The sequence below is a fragment of the Nomia melanderi genome, chromosome 4 (genome assembly GCF_051020985.1).
Source record: "Nomia melanderi isolate GNS246 chromosome 4, iyNomMela1, whole genome shotgun sequence".
In the NCBI taxonomy this organism is placed as follows: domain Eukaryota; kingdom Metazoa; phylum Arthropoda; class Insecta; order Hymenoptera; family Halictidae; genus Nomia; species Nomia melanderi.
Window position 1 is genome coordinate 5,236,524 of NC_135002.1, and position 17,080 is coordinate 5,253,603.

General features: G+C 43.8%; 1 protein-coding gene across 5 annotated transcripts in view; it reads right to left on the reverse strand.

Moving 5' to 3' along the window:
• Positions 1–3,503: 3,503 nt before the first annotated feature.
• LOC116435093 (uncharacterized) overlaps positions 3,504–17,080 on the reverse strand; it is a 103,935-nt gene continuing 90,358 nt past the window's right edge. For all 5 annotated transcript variants that reach the window (XM_076366521.1, XM_076366524.1, XM_076366523.1 and 2 more), the window contains 8 exons: positions 15,901–16,120; positions 14,006–14,241; positions 12,093–12,426; positions 11,481–11,695; positions 10,850–11,052; positions 8,949–9,121; positions 8,708–8,872; positions 3,504–8,106 (listed from right to left, as the gene is read on the reverse strand). In XM_076366521.1, the coding sequence (XP_076222636.1) occupies positions 7,616–8,106; positions 8,708–8,872; positions 8,949–9,121; positions 10,850–11,052; positions 11,481–11,695; positions 12,093–12,426; positions 14,006–14,241; positions 15,901–16,120 (2,037 nt within the window). In that variant the 3' untranslated portion in view covers positions 3,504–7,615. The remainder of the gene's footprint in view (positions 8,107–8,707; positions 8,873–8,948; positions 9,122–10,849; positions 11,053–11,480; positions 11,696–12,092; positions 12,427–14,005; positions 14,242–15,900; positions 16,121–17,080) is intronic.

The following is a 17,080-nucleotide window of genomic DNA, read 5'->3' on the forward strand; positions in this document are numbered from 1 at the left end:
GAGAAACGAAACTCTGATCCACGCGAACTGAATATTCGCACCCATTAAATGCAGCAATGAATCCTGGCCACGTCTCAATCTCGACGTTATAAGGCGAAAGATTAACCGACCGATAAACTCTCACCTAAATCACCTCCTCTTCGTCGCCTACACAACGCTCGTCGTCTCCTCGTCGTTCTGCAAAAAAAAGAAAACCGAGAAGAGGAACGAAAGAATTCGATCGCCTCTCGAGTCGCGTCGTGCGTGAACGGCCTGAGCGACAAGATGGCGATCGAACGCGCCCGGAGGTAGATCGATCGGGACTGGCGTGAAGTTGACAAGCGACCTTAGAAATATTACAGTAACTTTTATTTAACGAAATATATAACAGAATTATGGAGGAAACTGGAGGGAGTGGAACGGCGACACTCACGCGAGATCTCGGGATATCTCGCTGGCCCTTGGGATCGAAGTCTCGCGGTCATGTACATATGTATACATATTCATGTATATGTGTATTTTCGTATGTGTGTGTCAATGTATATGTATATATATAATATATATATTTATACAATTGGACCTCGATTAACCGAGCTTCTACGATCAGGATCGTTCAAGTGTCCACCCACGAGCTCGATAATCACTTAGATTGCACCCGAAGCTAAACGTTCTCCGTTTATCCGAACCGCTGGTCGCACGATCGATTCGGATAATCGAGGCTCCACCGTACAGTACTCCTACACGTCGCTAATCTCCGTTTGCTCTCCTATATTTACACAACGTCACTCCCGAGAAACAACAAATCTAAACGCGCGCGCGAGAGTTCAATCCCGAGGGCTTCGCTCCGAACGAAACGCATCTTCCGGTCTTCCTTCTTCTTTCAATCAACGCCGCGTAGCTGCCTCCCGGGAAAAGAATGAAACGAAAGATCCACGTGTTCCGCGAGTGGTATCGCGCGAGCGCGCGTCTCGCTTCCGGTGTACCGAGGCGGCGAGCGCGTTGTGCGCTCGCCTTTGATTCCCACCCTCGCTCGCTCGCGGCACTACGTGTCGTCCGAAGAACAATTAATCTGCTCTCGCTTTATTTTAGAATAGTTTCGCCGCGCGCGGTCGTTACGCTTCACCCTCGCGTTATTGCTGATTATTAAATACGCGCCGTCTCGCTCGTCGACCGTTTTTTTTCCGCTGACGCAGCGGGGTGAACCGCGGGGAACGGAGAATCCACGATGCCGCTTCGGAATATTTAACCGGCGAAGTGGTTCGGACTCGAGAGAACCGCGAAAGGGTTTCTCGTGTGATTAATCGCTGACGGGTTTCTTACGATTAATTACTAACGCTAAGACAACCGAACAGAAATCGTGAAGTTCGGGGGTCGCGGATCTTTCGGCACTTGTAGAAAATGCTACGGAACAAAGCCCAACGGTATATAGATTCTAACGAGTAACGAACACGGACTTAACATTCCTCATCTGGCGCAACGTTTATCTTCGGGCTTCCACTTTCATAGTTACTCCTCTCGTCAACCCCTTGTCTCGTAATCGCGAGTGATACAAGTTTCGAATGGAATTTAACAGGAATAAAATGTGTGACTGGAACATAGATTTCCTAGATTTTAGTGGATCATTAAGAAAGTGGATCATAAGACAAGGAGTTCAACAAATCTGCCTAAAAATCCGCAGCCCGATACAATGTCCTTTCACGTTCTGTTTTCAGCGTCAACAATCGTTGCCGAACGAAATATTCCTCGACGATAGCGAGTTTCTCGAGTGCAGTCGGCGACAAGATCCTTCGTTTCGAGGGTTCCTTTATTTCGAAGAACGTTCCGCGACGCGTGGAACTCCGGAGAAAATTTCAGTGTTCGCGGGCTGCCTGGCTGCGGCGGCCCGAGACTTCGGCACACGCGTGCGAGGAGAACGAAGAATCGTGCAGCCGTCTCCTGCACTTTCACCCTCGAAGGTTCACCCCGGACGCGTAACAAACCGACGAACGCTCGTTTGTTTCTTAAAGGGAAGCGGAAGCGATCCGTCCGACGGATCGGCCACGCCGGACGATATCTAAACGCGACGAGTCACACGATTCATTATTTCCGTGTTCTTTTTTTTTTTAATCTTTTGCTTTTCTTTAAACACTAACACACCACCGATTTTTTACTTTTGTTTTCTAAACGACCTTACACGAGACTCTCTACCGCATCTTATTGAATACAGTCGAACGAGGAAATCCGTGGCGTCCGCGGTTTTTTCTTCGTGGGATGAAAGGGGGGGGGGCGTAGGTGTAAACGAGGGGGAGGGTTCGGGATGACGGATGAAACAATGACGTCGCTGGACGAATACGAAAGAAGAAGAGCTGGAAGAAACGAGCACCGCGAAATCATCGTAGCCTCCCCCTGGACGAAGGGTTGGGGCAGTGGTTCCCAAACTGTCGTTTATTCGCCGCGTGCTTGGGAAGAAGTAAAATGTACGACGTATCTCGGAAGTAACGATATTTTGGCACACTCCGTACGTGAATTCGGGAACTCATTAAAAATGGATCTCAACCCTTTGCAGTCTTAAAGTGTTCTTGGCTGTTCACGTTGGAACTCGCATCGTCGACGATGCTCGGCTCGATTAGAATTCACGGGAACAGTTAGAAACGTGGAGAATTTAAAATCTATAAAATATAATCTTCCGTGCACCTTTCGTGTTTCATTCTTGAAATGTTTGAGTCTCTGTCCCGACGCTGATCGCGTCTTACAGGGCTCGGTTTGAGAACCACTGGTTTAGGGGGTCGGCGGGTTAGTCAACAACAAGTCGATCTTAACAAAATACACGCTGAATTTTGATACTCCTGTATCGTATCGTTCTCGCTCTCGCAGCACATACGTGTCCTCCGTGTGTCCGTGTACAAGTGTCACGTGTGTATGTGTGTGTGTTTTTACGCGTGCGTGTAAATACGTATGCGAGTGTATCTACCCGTGTGTATTCGTGTCCCGTGTGCGTATATACCGTACGTATATACAAAAAACCGTATATGCACCTATACATATAGATAATGTCTCTCTTTCAAAGTTGTACGTTTATTTTACACATAAAATCTGGCTGTTTCGTCGAATCAAAACGGAATCATGCTTTTTTTTTCCAATGTACAGAGAAGAATGTCGACAGGCGTTCGGTAAGTAAGTACGTGCGATTTTCAGCGCAATTTACACGTTACATACTCCGATTTCGCAGGATACAATCGGTAACGCGCGAACGCTTCGATGAAATATTCCGTGCGAGGATCCGAGGTGATCGACGATCCTCGGCGATCTTTTTGTGGGCCATTGAAAATCGATTGAACTGACGCTCGCTCGCCGCCGCCTGTCTGGATACGCTCGAGAAAAAGAGTACGGGTCGCAATAACAAACAGAATAAACGGAATAATCAGAATGATAATAATAATAAAAATTATATAATATTAATAATAATATAATATTAATATAATATTAATAATAATAATTAATAATAATAGTAATAATAATAATAATAATAATAATAATACTAAGGATAATAATAAAGATAAATTTCCTCTTATTCGTGATCTCTGTTTTTATACAAGTGCACAAATATTTACAGAAACAATGTTAACGACGAACAACGGGGGGTGTCGTTGAGCGTGTTCCGTAGACTTTTCCCACTGTCATTCATTTTCATTTTTTTCTCTTTTCTTCGTTTATATTCTCCTCTCGTTTGTTCGCTTATTTCGTTTCGTTTGCAATCTATCGATCATCGTTCCCGTTTCACGCGTGCTAAATATCACCGACCGCGAAACTCGACCGCGTCCACTCCGGCGGGCAACAACAAGACGGGGCTCGGGACGCTACGTTTTGGCACATCGTCGGTCCGCACACGCGTTCCCATCGGTCGATTGGCACAAATTGGAATTTCGAGCGCCGCTTTGAACGAAAGTACGCTTTCCATGGTTTCTTCCTTCCCCTTCGGCTGCCTTCTTCGTTCTCCCTCCCTTCGCCGCGTAAACCGAACACCGTCTTCCGACTTTCGGACAGCGTCCCGTTGCGTCGGGAACGCGGGACACTGGCAGAGCCGTCGCGGTACAATCGGATGCGAGGATTTCTTAAGCGAACGAACGAAAAAGAACGGGCGATCATGGCAGTTTGCGGTTGGACTCGGAGGTGTCTTGCCTTTCGACGAGAGCGAATGGCGATCGGTAGTTTTCAATTGGGAGACAAATTCTTGCTACCTCTAGGTGGGAATGTTCGTTTGAAATCGTGAACAACATCGTTGAAAGAATTATTCGTGAATATATTAGAATTGAAAGTTGTACTATGAGCAGATCAAGGGAATTCAAGGTTTCGCGATCGGTAAAAAGAATATTAAAATACAAAATGTATTGTAATAAAATATTGGAATTGAAATTTGCACAGATCAAAGGAATACAAGGTTTGCGATCGGTAAAAAGAATATTAAAATGCAAAATGTATTGTAATAAAATATTGAAATTGAAATTTGCACTTCGAACGGATCAAAGGAATAAAAGGTTTCGCGATGGCTAAAAAGAATATTAAACACAGAATGTATTAAAAACAGTACGCAATGAAACAGCTATTTAAATTTCATCAAGCTACCAAGATGATTAAAACCTTCCTTAAACTGCCATTCAATTTATATCAGTCAACTGATCATTGCACTAGTTTAGCCACACACTTTAGCAGAGCAAATAATTCCAAACGGACACTTCCTCGATCAACCACACGAAACTCCAACTTTGGAATAACAAATGAACATTTCGCATCGTCGATTACATTCAGTCGCAGTTCATTCAATGGAAAACAATTCATAAATCGTTGGCAAGAGCCAAGAAAACCACAAACATGTATCTAGTTGGCCGGTTCCGTTCCGTTCAATCGAAAATCCTTTCACGCTGTTTCGCACACGAGCCTAAGTCTATCGTATTAACGAGGTCTACGGGGTCAGGGAGGTGGATCGGAGGTCGGGGATGAGGTTTCGAGGTACGACTCACTTCCCTGAACAAACACGACGGAGAAAGAGAAAGAGAGAAGGAGGAGAAAGTGAGGGGAAGAGAGAAATATGGAAAGAGGATGTGTCTACGACGAACGATGATAGGGCTCATGGATAACTCCGTGTCGGCGAGGATCGCGGTCCGCGTTGAGTCTCGCCAACGTGCACGCCATCTTGTCGCGAGATGCTACGTCTAGATCCGCGACGACAGAACGTTGCTCCGTGCAACGCGAGTATCCAGTCTCGACCTTAGATATGTTGGCTCACTAGTCGCAAGCTGAAGAATCATAAGGGAATTCTACCCATGGTGCTCTATTAGTAGCTGACAGTGGCGCATAATTGAAAAGACGCATGCTATTGGTCACGCCTCGATCTACTCTCTCGAATACTCAGTTGTTTTTAACACTAGGTTTACGGACATTTACTGTGCGGTTTATTCTACTACTCCTAGAAAAATTCATTTTCGTTCATTCGGATTTTGGAAGTTAGAGATTTAAAAGTAGTTAATCAAAGTAAATATATACCAAATAGTGTCTGTAACATTCAATACGCGTCACATTGACGCGCTCCGTAAACCTAGTGTTAACATGTTGAATGCCATGGGGTCATCAATGACCCCCAACCGAATCGGATTACTATAATTCACTCGGTATGATTATTCGAAAAGATTTCTATATTATCAATAATGCTGCCTAATGCGGTGACATTCAGCTAGATGAACATGCAATAATAATGCAAATCAATGATCTAATATGATATTTTTTCGATTTAGGTATTTTGTTCTATGAAATCATGCGGCATTCAACGTGTTAATGTACGTATTCTCATTATGAATCATTGCTTTCATCTCGTTCTGTGTTCTCATCGACAAATGGATGAGAATTTTGAGTGGATCTAACCAAGACCAATAGCGTGTCTTGGATCTTATGGTCCTGGTTCTTGAAACAGTTATGGAGAATCGAAATAGAGACCTAACTGTTATTAGGAACCAAATACGATGTACCCAATAACAGTTATGATTTTATTTCGATTCTGTTTCAATCGGGAGGTTTTCAATCCCTCTCGGTTCTGACGCGTTGTTGGTCAATTATGGAAAAACGCAACGAAACTGATTGCGACGAGGATGTAATGATTATTAAACGTCGGGATTCGTTGCCCTGTGACTTTTCAGCTCGCGGATAGTCAACCGACACGTCTAAGCTCGAAAATACACGAATCGAGAAAGTTCTCCTGTCGCCGAACTTATTCTCCGCTTCGATATCGTCCGCGGGGTACGTCCTGTAGAAAGTTAGCGAGTGATCTGAAAGAAGGCCGATCTTTCAGCGTATCTTTGGGAAGAATCGTTTCGAACGCGGACTTCTGGCGTTTCCTTGGGGATCAGATTACAGTCGCGATTTAAACCTACTTCGAGCGGGCTGCCCGCGGTCCTGGGGAACCCCGTGTCCGTGGACAACCCGCGAATAAAGAGAAAGTGAGAGAAAGAGACAGAGAGAGAGAGAGAGAGAGAGAGAGAGAGGGAAGAATCCCGAGGGAAATGGTCGCGAATCGTTGCAACCTGTACGGTCGATTCCTCGGGACTCGAAAGGCTGGCGATCGTGCTTTCGTATATCCGAGGTCCAGTCGAGGAACGAAAATGATCGCGTGTACGCTCGTGTGCACGCTCGTGTGTACTTACCAGAGCTGGGCAGTGATCGATCACCTTGCCGTCACTTTTGTAAACGATTACTAACTATAATCGTTAGTCGTTTCTAGGATTAATCGGTGACGATTAGATAACGTTTAATATGCGATCATTAACACTAGAACCACCGTACCAATCAAAACGACTGATTTCGTTCGTTTTGTATCGCAATTATCGATACCTCAAAAGTATAGAATATTCGAAATGATCTTGAAATTAATCGTTTCACTTGAACAACGAATGTCCAAATCGAGAATTGTTAGAATTTTTAGGATTACATATCAGTCGTATTAAATGTTCGGTAGTTCTACTGTTAATCTGTAGTTCGTACGATCACTTTTGTAATAGTCCAATTGAATTTTTAGCGAATTGCACTTTTCAATTACAATTCACTTCAAATTTCGTGAAACGTGATCGAAGTCGCGATCATTCCGTGATTCGCTTCGATTATCTTAGACATTAATCATGATCGCCGGATTATCCGTTAACGGTAATCGTTAATCGTAGATATGACTTGACGTCGTAATCGTTGATTCGATCATCCTCTGCCCAACTCCGGCTTTCGCTCGACGCTTGAAACGGTTGCCGGTCGACGATCCTCGGAGAACATCTGATGGCACCGACGAATGCAACACGGAAGACTACGCCAAACCAGCGGTACTTGGAGTACGGATGGGTCTGGCTCAGGAGGTTTTTCGATACGCGGTGTGTACGTGTATATGTGTGTGAGAGTGTGTGTGTACGTGTGTATGCGTGTACGAAACGTTAATATTTTGTATAACAGGCACCAGATAGAAGAACGAGTCCTCGGGGAACTTCGGGGTCAGACTTTCGAGCTTGCTTGCCTTTCATTCTCTCTGGGTTTCGAACTTGAGAACCGGACCTGACGTGAAATGATCAGACTTGTTAGGAGACCAGGTTTCATTTGGGATACTGAGACCAGCCGAGAACCACTGTGTTTATTGTATCCAGGACGCTGGCACCCATTGAGGCTCCCTCTCCAGCGAATTGATCTCCGTCAGCAGATCGTTGTACGCTCGATCCGTGTCGATGTTTATGATGATCATGTCGAACAGGTGGCCGTACTTGTCCTCCATTTCTCGCGCTTTCTCGATTATGTCTTTCAGCTCTTCCTCCTTGAAGCTCTCGTTGTTCTTGATCCTCTTCTGCCTGAGCTTCTCCAGGCTGGGCGGCGCTACGAATACTACGTAAGGCTTCAGGTCCGAGTTGCGGAGGATCTTCAGGCTCTGCGGGTGGAGGTTCAGAACACAGATTTTCCCGGAATTCACCACGGTCCGTATCGCCTCCACCGAGGTGCCGTAGTACGCTTTCTCGTATTCACCGTGCTCGACGAACTTGCGCCCGAGGATGTCCGACTCGAACTGAGAACGCGAGATGAAGTGGTAGTCCTGTCCGTCTACTTCGGAGTCCTTCCTGGGTCGACTCGTGTCTGCGGGAGAACAACGTTTCAACGATCTTTCGGTAGACGGGAGGTGGGTTCGGCGGATTTGGGGATTGGGAGTGTTTCGGTTGACTTTGGAATTTGAACGGAGGAAGTTGAGATTTTACGTTTGAGACTTGAGATTTGAAACTTGAGATTTTGGGACTTGACAGTTGGCGTTTATAACTGGGGATTTGAAACTGGGGACTTAAGACTTGAGATTTGACATTTGTAATTTGAAATTTGAAATTTGAAGACATTTAAGACTTGAGATTTGGGACTTGATAGTTGGCATTTAAAACTTGAGATTTAACATTTGAAATTTGAAATTTGAAGACATTTAAGACTTGAGATTTAAGACTAGACAGTTGGCACTTGAGATTTGAAACTTGAGATTTAAAACCTGAGATTTAAGACTTGAGATTTAAGACTTGAGATTTAAGATTTGAAATTTGAAATTTGAAATTTGATATTCAACATTTGAAATTTGAAACTTGAAATGTAGCTTCCACCCAAAATCTCCTAATTTTTCAATTCAACGAACTCAGGCCTTGAAGCTTCTAAGCTTAATTCCAAGTATCCCAGACAATCCTGGATAGAATAATCTTACGAGGAATTGCCGCAGCAAAACGCTCGCTGTCTTGCATCAGTCTCTGTCTCAGCTCGTGTCGTCCGATATTCGGTGGTCCGATCAGAACGATAGGTCTCTTGTGGTCCGCCTTTGGATAGTACAACGCGACTTCCTCGTACGTTAGCACCTCCTCGCTGTCGTAATCTACGGAACACAGGCATCCCATTAACGAACAAACCCACCAATCAGTCGCCATTACAATATCCCATTATTAATCTACCGTCGATGGCAGTCGTTGCGTAATGCGGATACCCGTCGTCGTTGTAATTCGCCCCGAACTTGTTCCGTTTCTTCTTCTTCTGGTTCTTCCGGGCGCAGAGCAGCGTGCTAGACTTCTTCGAGCCTCGCACGGTCGACTTGTCACCGGCGATCGTTTGCTTCATCGACTCTCGTCTACGGTAAAAGCGATTGAAATGTTGCGCCGTGACGAAAGGTCGAAGATAAATTTGTCCGCTAAGTCCGGAACAGCTTTAACCACGAGCAGAGATCGACCAGTGTCGGTAGTTTTAAATAAATGACAAGCACGAGAGGACTCGGTCTTATTTAACACGTTGACTGCCGTCGTGTCACCGATAACCGATATTTCCGACTTACTTCACAGCAATTATAATGTCAGGAACTGATGTCGAATAAAACTATTTAATAGCATAACTACTTTACTTTAACTATTTTCACACTTGCAATATTAACCGTTATGATACTAAGTAATCAATAATTGAGTCGTTCAGAAACTAATACCGTTAAGCCGATTTTCTGATATTTTCTGATTTTTCTAAATCTCAATGGAATAAGTAATATTCTTAATATTATAATATTCTTTCGTTTCTTTTAGGTCATAAAGACCTTTTTATAGCTTCTGAATATGTATAATCACTTCGGAAACCGAAACATTAATTTTTACAATGTTTGCTTTTTGGTTAACATCATTGACTTCTGAGAGACCCAATTCTTCCTACGTATGTTCGCTAGGGAAGACTAAGTCATGTACAAAAAGAAAACTCGAGATTCCGTTGGCAGTCAACGTTAAATGAAACAAATGGATCCATTCATCACGAAACCGTAATTAAGTTATCAGCGTAATTTTAACACTATTTCTACCGAAGGTGTCAAAAGACTTTTGAAACTTTGACTAAAAGTTATTTTCTCAGTCTAATCATTCCTCAATAGAATTTCGGACATTCCCAATGTTTAATTGTATAATCGTTATTGGAGAAGTCGAAACGTTAATTCAGATCATACGACTAAACTTGTAGAATAATTGTAAGTTAAAATTTCAAAAGGTGCCTTTTGACAGCCTCGGTAGAAATAGTGTTAATACATTGCGTACTGGCTAATTTTCAGAAAACTGAATTGTGATGGCAATTTTCACTGAGGTCAACTTATATCACTACACATAGAAAAACTCAGATATCATATTGTTATGTAATATATTCTAAATAGATAATCAATTCGAATTAAATTTTATATTCTTTCAATGCTGTGGCAATTAGCAAAATTGCATAGCAAAGTGTCCATATAAAAACGAGATTTCTCGTTACCGGTACGCAATGTATTAAGTCCAGAATGAAGGAAAAATTGTATAATATGAGAAATAAAGTCCAGCTGACTTCCGTGTTCTGCCAAAGCTTTTACAATAATGAAAACATTTAACATTTAACCTAACATTTTATGATAATGAAAAATGGGATATCATATTGTTATGTAATATATTTTAAACGGATAATGAATTCAAATTAAATTTTATATTTTTTCCAATGCTGAGGTAATTAGGGAAATTCCACAGCTAAGTGTCTTCATATAAAAACTCGTTCTCGTTACCAGTACGCAATGTGTTAACCCTTTGCGGACGAATGTCGACGTTTCAACGAGATGAAATTTTCATATTTAAAAGACTAAGTCGCGAGCAGATGATTTAATTACTCAAACGGCAAGGGATCAGCACGTAGCTTCCATTTTTTATATCAATTAAGCAAATTCCTAGGTAATTCAGTTTCATCTGCTGAAGCTTTTGTATATTTCAAAGAACCTTCGTCCGCAAAGGGTTAATATACTCGAAACTGTACACAAACGTGGTGAAACTATCCCGGACTCAGCCTAATACGCGAGGATCGGCCGTCTTACTGATTCTGGAAGGCTTTGCTGGGTATCAAGCCAGCCAAAGTCTGATCCTCTTCGCCCTCCCGGTACGCCTGCCACCAGTTCGGGTCCTCCTGAGAGATCACGTGCAGCACGTCGCCTTTCTGGAAGCTGACGCCCAACTCCCGGCAAGGGATGTACGGATCCTCCTCGGGATCGTAGTCGAAGTGCGCTCGTATATGCTGTATCTGCGGAAAGAACATTGTCACGCTGATTCTTCAATCCCGCGTAATTCCGGTGAATCCGAAAGCGTCGATAGCACAACGCTCAGCCGTCGATTAATATTAATGAGCATTCATGAGTTACATTATGCCCACGTCGCGGGACCTCGCGCGTTAATGGCGTACGAGGATCTTCGGGGGATTAATAAAATGCAAATCTCGATAATATCTGGTACAGTCCCACTTCGCCGTTAATTCAATGAAGTCGCTCGCGATGGGAATTAGCTTTCACTCGACGGCCATTTAATTGAATTCCTTCGCAGAAACGCAGATCTGCGTGGGCACCCGTGCCGCGGCTACTTAACCAATGTAATTACATGTAATCAAGAATCGGAATGCGTTCGAATAATTTACTATTTATCGCGTACCGCTTGTTACACCACTGAATCGGATACCTGGTTGGTGTCGTCTCTTCTGTTCGACAAGTTGTTCCAGTGACTTGTGGGCGCCGGTAGCACGAGGAACGTTAAACTGCCTTGCATACCGGCTAGGATGTCGCAGACCTCGTTCACGCTCTTCCCTCGCATCTCCACGCCGTTCACCTCGAGGACCTCGTCGCCCTCGTGGAGGAGCCCCGACTTGTCCGCCGCGCCGCCGCGCACCACGCGACCTTCGAGACGAATTTTCTTTGTTTATCTTGTTTCGCTATTCCGTCTAACGTCGAACGTTATATTAAGAATATCCATCATTACTGACTATTATTATATTTATCGTTATATCCACCATTATATCCGTCATTATATCTACCATTAGATCTACCATTATATCCGTGATTACATCCATCATCGTATCTGCCATTATATCTACCATTATATCTATCATTATACGTACCCCATCCGCGATTACATCTATCATTAGATCTATTATTACGTCTATAATATCTATTTCACTCATAATACCCCACTGTCCTATAACTTCGGATCGTCCAATATTCCGAATCTAATCTGATTGGAGGGAACGACGGTGTCTCGAGTCTAAAGGGAACAACGAAAACGTAACCGCCGTACCTATAATGACGGCGTCACCCTCGTTCCTGACGGTAGCACCCAAGGGTTCGTTCGTCTTCTCGATTCTGATGATTTTAATGTTGTCCACCGCCCGGGGACCACCTCTCCAGCTGGACGTAGGACTGGGAGGTCCGCTCGGCGACGAGGACGAAGGACTCTGCTTCCTCTGCAATCCGTCCACGTACGAGACGATTGAATCGTGTGCGAGAAGCAGAGCCTCCATGTCGTAGCTCGTCAGGATTCCGTTCAGCTCCTCGACGGCTGTTATCGTTTCAGCCCCGCCGACACCTGTTGCCATCGACGACGATTGCCATTTCTCCAGAATCTCGACGCACTGAAACGTTGTTCCGTTTTATGGCGAACCACCGCCGCGCGCTTTCGTGAAATCATCCTCCCTCCGAGCGAATAAGAGACGAACGACCGATGAAAACATTCTTGATATTCACGGCCACGTTTCCTTCGCTTTTACGACGTCTGAGCAATCTTTGTCTAGATGCACCACGGTTCAAAGTGTACCGTGCGCTTTTGTTCGCCGTTTCGTCGGCTGCGAATCGTTTCGTTCGCGATTCGACGGAGAACAATGTTAACACTAGGTTTACGGAACGCAAATTGACGCATATTGGATTTAGGAATATTATTTTGGAAATGTTTACGCCGATTTTTATTGATGCGATCTCCAGTTTCCACGATCTAAATAAACGAGCATCGATTCTTTTAGGAATAAGAGAATGAAGTGTACAATAGATGCCCGTAAACCTAGTGTTAAAAATTGTAAGAATAGATTATTTTCAGTTTCTTCAGACATTCACTATAGTATTCGAATGAAACTGTTTATTTTTAAAATCATTGCAATATTCAATGCTTTTAAGGTATCATTGCGAAACAAAAAAAACCGGTCATTTTGACTGTTATGGTGGTTCTAGTGTTAAACTTCACTCGTTTCTTTCAATATCAAGTGTACTGTTTCAATTCTCTGTGTTAATGGAAAGCTTCTGCTACTAGGAATCGAATGGCAAGTTACATATTCATAAACTTGACTCGTAGTTGGGAAATAACATTGTCTACCGAGAACATTCGATAGTTGACGCTGGAACTACCGTGGAATTAGAGCGAGTCACTAATTTTTTACTAAGATTGGATCAGTCTCTCGAGAATTTCAATTCGAAGCGCTTCTTAGTGACACTTGCATAAATGCCGGCATTTCGAAATTTCTCAGGAAAGCATCGTTTTAATGATTGTAAAGTAAGAATCTTGGAACGAGTCATTTCTCTGGTAAGTCTAGTGTCAGGGGATTAACCCTTTGCGGACGGAGATTCTTTGAAAGGTACAGAACCTTCAACAGATGAAGCTAAATTGTACAACATTGCTTAATTAATAGAAGAAAAGGATATTACGTGATCTCTTGATGTTCGAGTAATTAAATCATTTGTCTACGACTTAGTCTCCCAAATATAACCATTTCATCTCGCCGAAATGTCCTTTTGTAGATTCTGCCAAATCACACATCGAATGATTAGATAATATGGAATAAGGAAATTATGTTTCTCGCTGTTTGAGCACTTGAATCATTTGTTTGCAACTTAGCATTACAAACAAGAAAGTTTGATCTCGGTAAAGTGTCGACATTCGTCCGCAAAGGGTTAACACTAGGTTTACGGGCATTATTGTTTATTCCATTGTTCCCGGGGAAGTTGATATTCGTTCATTTAGATTTTGGAAATTGTAGATGTAGAAATAGACAATCAGGAACGAAAACCGATTAAAACATTTACCAAATAATGTTTATAAAATTCAATCCGCGTTAAATTGACGCGTTCCGTAAACCTATTGTTAAATTAGATGTAATTATTGATCGTATGAATGGCGATCGACCAGTTGTCTCTTGTTAGGTTCAGTTTGATGCTTCTACGTACGTCCCGGGCCAAACTGGACGCGTCCTCCGTGTGATGCTTCAGAACTTTATTCGATCTCAACCTGTTCTTCAAGGCGTGGTGGGTGGCCAGGGCGGACGCGAATCGGTTTTGCACCAGCAACGTCCGCACTGCTTCAAGTTCGGCTTCTACGCCAGGACCAGAGATACCCAGGGCACCGGAAATGCTGCGCAGCTGAAGCTGTAGCCTCTCCAGGGTAGCGACCACCTCTCCGTACGCTGAAACGTGGTTTAAGGTATCATCACACTGCATTATATTCCATCATAGCGACAATCCTTTGCACTCGGGAGAGTTTTCGCTAGATATCGTCATTTTCCAATGAATTATATTAACCTTTTAGCTACCGCGAGACTAGCAAGGTTTGACACGGTTTGCGTATTATAAATGTATCACTGCGATTCGAGGAAGATAGAATTGTCCGCTGTGCAATTATGTTAGATTAGACTATAATGCGCACGACTATCTGTGACAAAGAATTGTGCTGATGTAGTGGTACAATATTCAGAAAGACGATATAAGGAAAGCCATCATGGCGACAATAGCTGAAAGGTTAATAATACTTCTTTAGCAACTTAAATATGAACAATAGAGATTAAGAGGATTCGATTTTAACATTTCATGTATATTTATGCGAACTTTAGTATTGAATATCGAATAATTTTACTACGTCAAAGTAGTCTTTAAAATGCAGAGAGTTAAATATTAATTTCTTCCGAGTTTCGGAGATTTCTGCAAGCCACGAATGCCTGGATATTCGTAGTCTTGTTGATGTGGCGTGCATGATCTTCGTAGAAAATGAATATATGTCGTTATTTAAAAAAAATATTAGGAAATTAGCCTCTTGGAGATTGGGTTAAGAGTTTGTAGAGCACTCTCGCCAAGTGGGCCGTGTCTGGGAAACTTAATTATAAGAAAATGCTGGTGCATGCTCATAAATTTCGGAATTTAATGGATTCACCGTCGATGGGATTTTCGGCTACTCTTTCCACTGCAATCGTGGAATTGAATTTATTAATTAAAAGGAAATCGACTCTGTTCGTGACGAAATTGTCAACGACGTTCGATAATTTGTATTTGTAATTCCTGCGAATTTACCAATTACCGAAGAGAACTGCCGAACAATTGGGCGTCGCGTTGCAGTGTCAAGAGAAGACGATTATTAGCTTCCAGCGCAGGGATCCCATGAATCCCGGAAGTACGAGGTGAAAAAGGGCCGACAATCGAATTATGGAAATATAAACAGGGCCTGCCTAAGTGGGCAGAGTGTCGTTACCCTGCCGTCGACTTGAGTGCCACCGTCAACGAGGATGGTGTACGCGCCGTCTGAGAAAAGGATGATCTTAAGAGACGCGGTGGTCGAGATGAAATGCGAGTGAAAAAAATGTCCTGGCGACATTAAGACGCTAATCCAGAGTACCCAGACAGACGTGACATCAGACTCGAAATACTTCCACATGTTACAAGGTGCAACGGAAAATTCAACGAAATTCCGTCTCCTTATAAATTTTACTTACATATTTCACAGAATTTCGCAATTTAGCAGGTGAATACACAAACTTCTAGAATCCAGTTAACCCTTTGCACTCGAAAGTTTTTTGCTAGAAATATTCAACGCTCTTTGATAAAATATAGACGATGCTTGCTGCGACTAATGTAAATAATCGATAAATTAAGAGACAAAGTAATTTACTTTGATATTTCACATAACGATGCGTTATACAAAGTTTAGTATTAAACATGAAACTTTACAGTTTTACTGTATCAAACCAAGTGGTGACCGAGAGTGCAAAGGGTTAATCGTATTAAATGCTCGGCAGTTCTAGCGTCAGCAGGGTTGCGGTAGATAATCATAATGTTTCGTCAATCCGAAGACTTACTGAGGGGCCTGGGAGGCTCCTCGACGTCCTGCACGGTGTTCGCGAACACATGGCTGGGCCTGGCGACGGTCGTCACCTCGTCCTGGGCGTACGCGGGATTCTCCTGTCCGGCGAGGCTCGTCGCGTGGCTCTCCAACGCCTGCAGCTTGGTCGATCCGCGCAGCGATCGATTGAGTATCTCCTGCCTCTCCTCTTCATCCTTCCGTTTCCGCAGCTGCTCCTACAATCAGATCATCGATTTACGGTCTTCCGAGACCCGAAGCCGCCTCGGATCCGACAATTTCCTGGAGCCCGTGAACCTCTTAATTCGATCTTCTTCTGGCTGCGACGACGCGAACCCAATCGACGACGAACGAATGACGCACAGCGAGACGGAAAACGGGAACAAAGACACCGTCGGAGGGCGACGGGGGCGGAGGGGGGACATTTAATTACCTTACCTCGTCGGTAACCACCGATTTACGTAATTTCGCGGATACGACCGCGGATGGAGCTATCGATCGAACGCGAACAGCTCGCGACGAGGTTCGTGTCGCGAGGAGAAAATCATTTCGAGACGATCCTACGGTAACGAGAAACGAGACGGCGAGCTCCGATCGGCCGCGGACACGATCGACGTATCCGGTGATCGGTATTTGTCAAGCGATCAGGCCTTTTCAGCGAAGCGGAGCCGCGATCGAGAGAGAACGCTCGACGACGACGACGACGACGACGACGCCGTGTCCTTGGACCTTCCGTTTACCTACCTCCTGCACCTTTCCCACGCATCTCGTGCCCGGAACGTTCGAGAAACTGGCAGAGCGGACAACAACACACCGAACGAAACGGACAACCGTAAGGGAGAGAATGAAAATGGGGGAGATGCGGCTGCTGCGCTGGCGAACATCCATGGAACGAACGGCGACTAGCGATCTGTGCTGAACGATGCAAGCGGTCCAACGGACTTCCGGCTGACGCGTCGAGTGCACGGTGATTTTCGTGCTTCAGCTGAGACGAACGTCTCGTCGAGTATTCGTTGCAAGAAAACATTGTATCGAGATGTTTCCTCTTTCGAATCGATTTGTAAGATCGTTTATGAAAATTATGAAAATTGTATCATTGGTGATTGAATCATTTGTAACTATAAATCTAGGTGAACTTGCAATTTGAATATAGATTAAACAGGAATGAAGGTGAATTG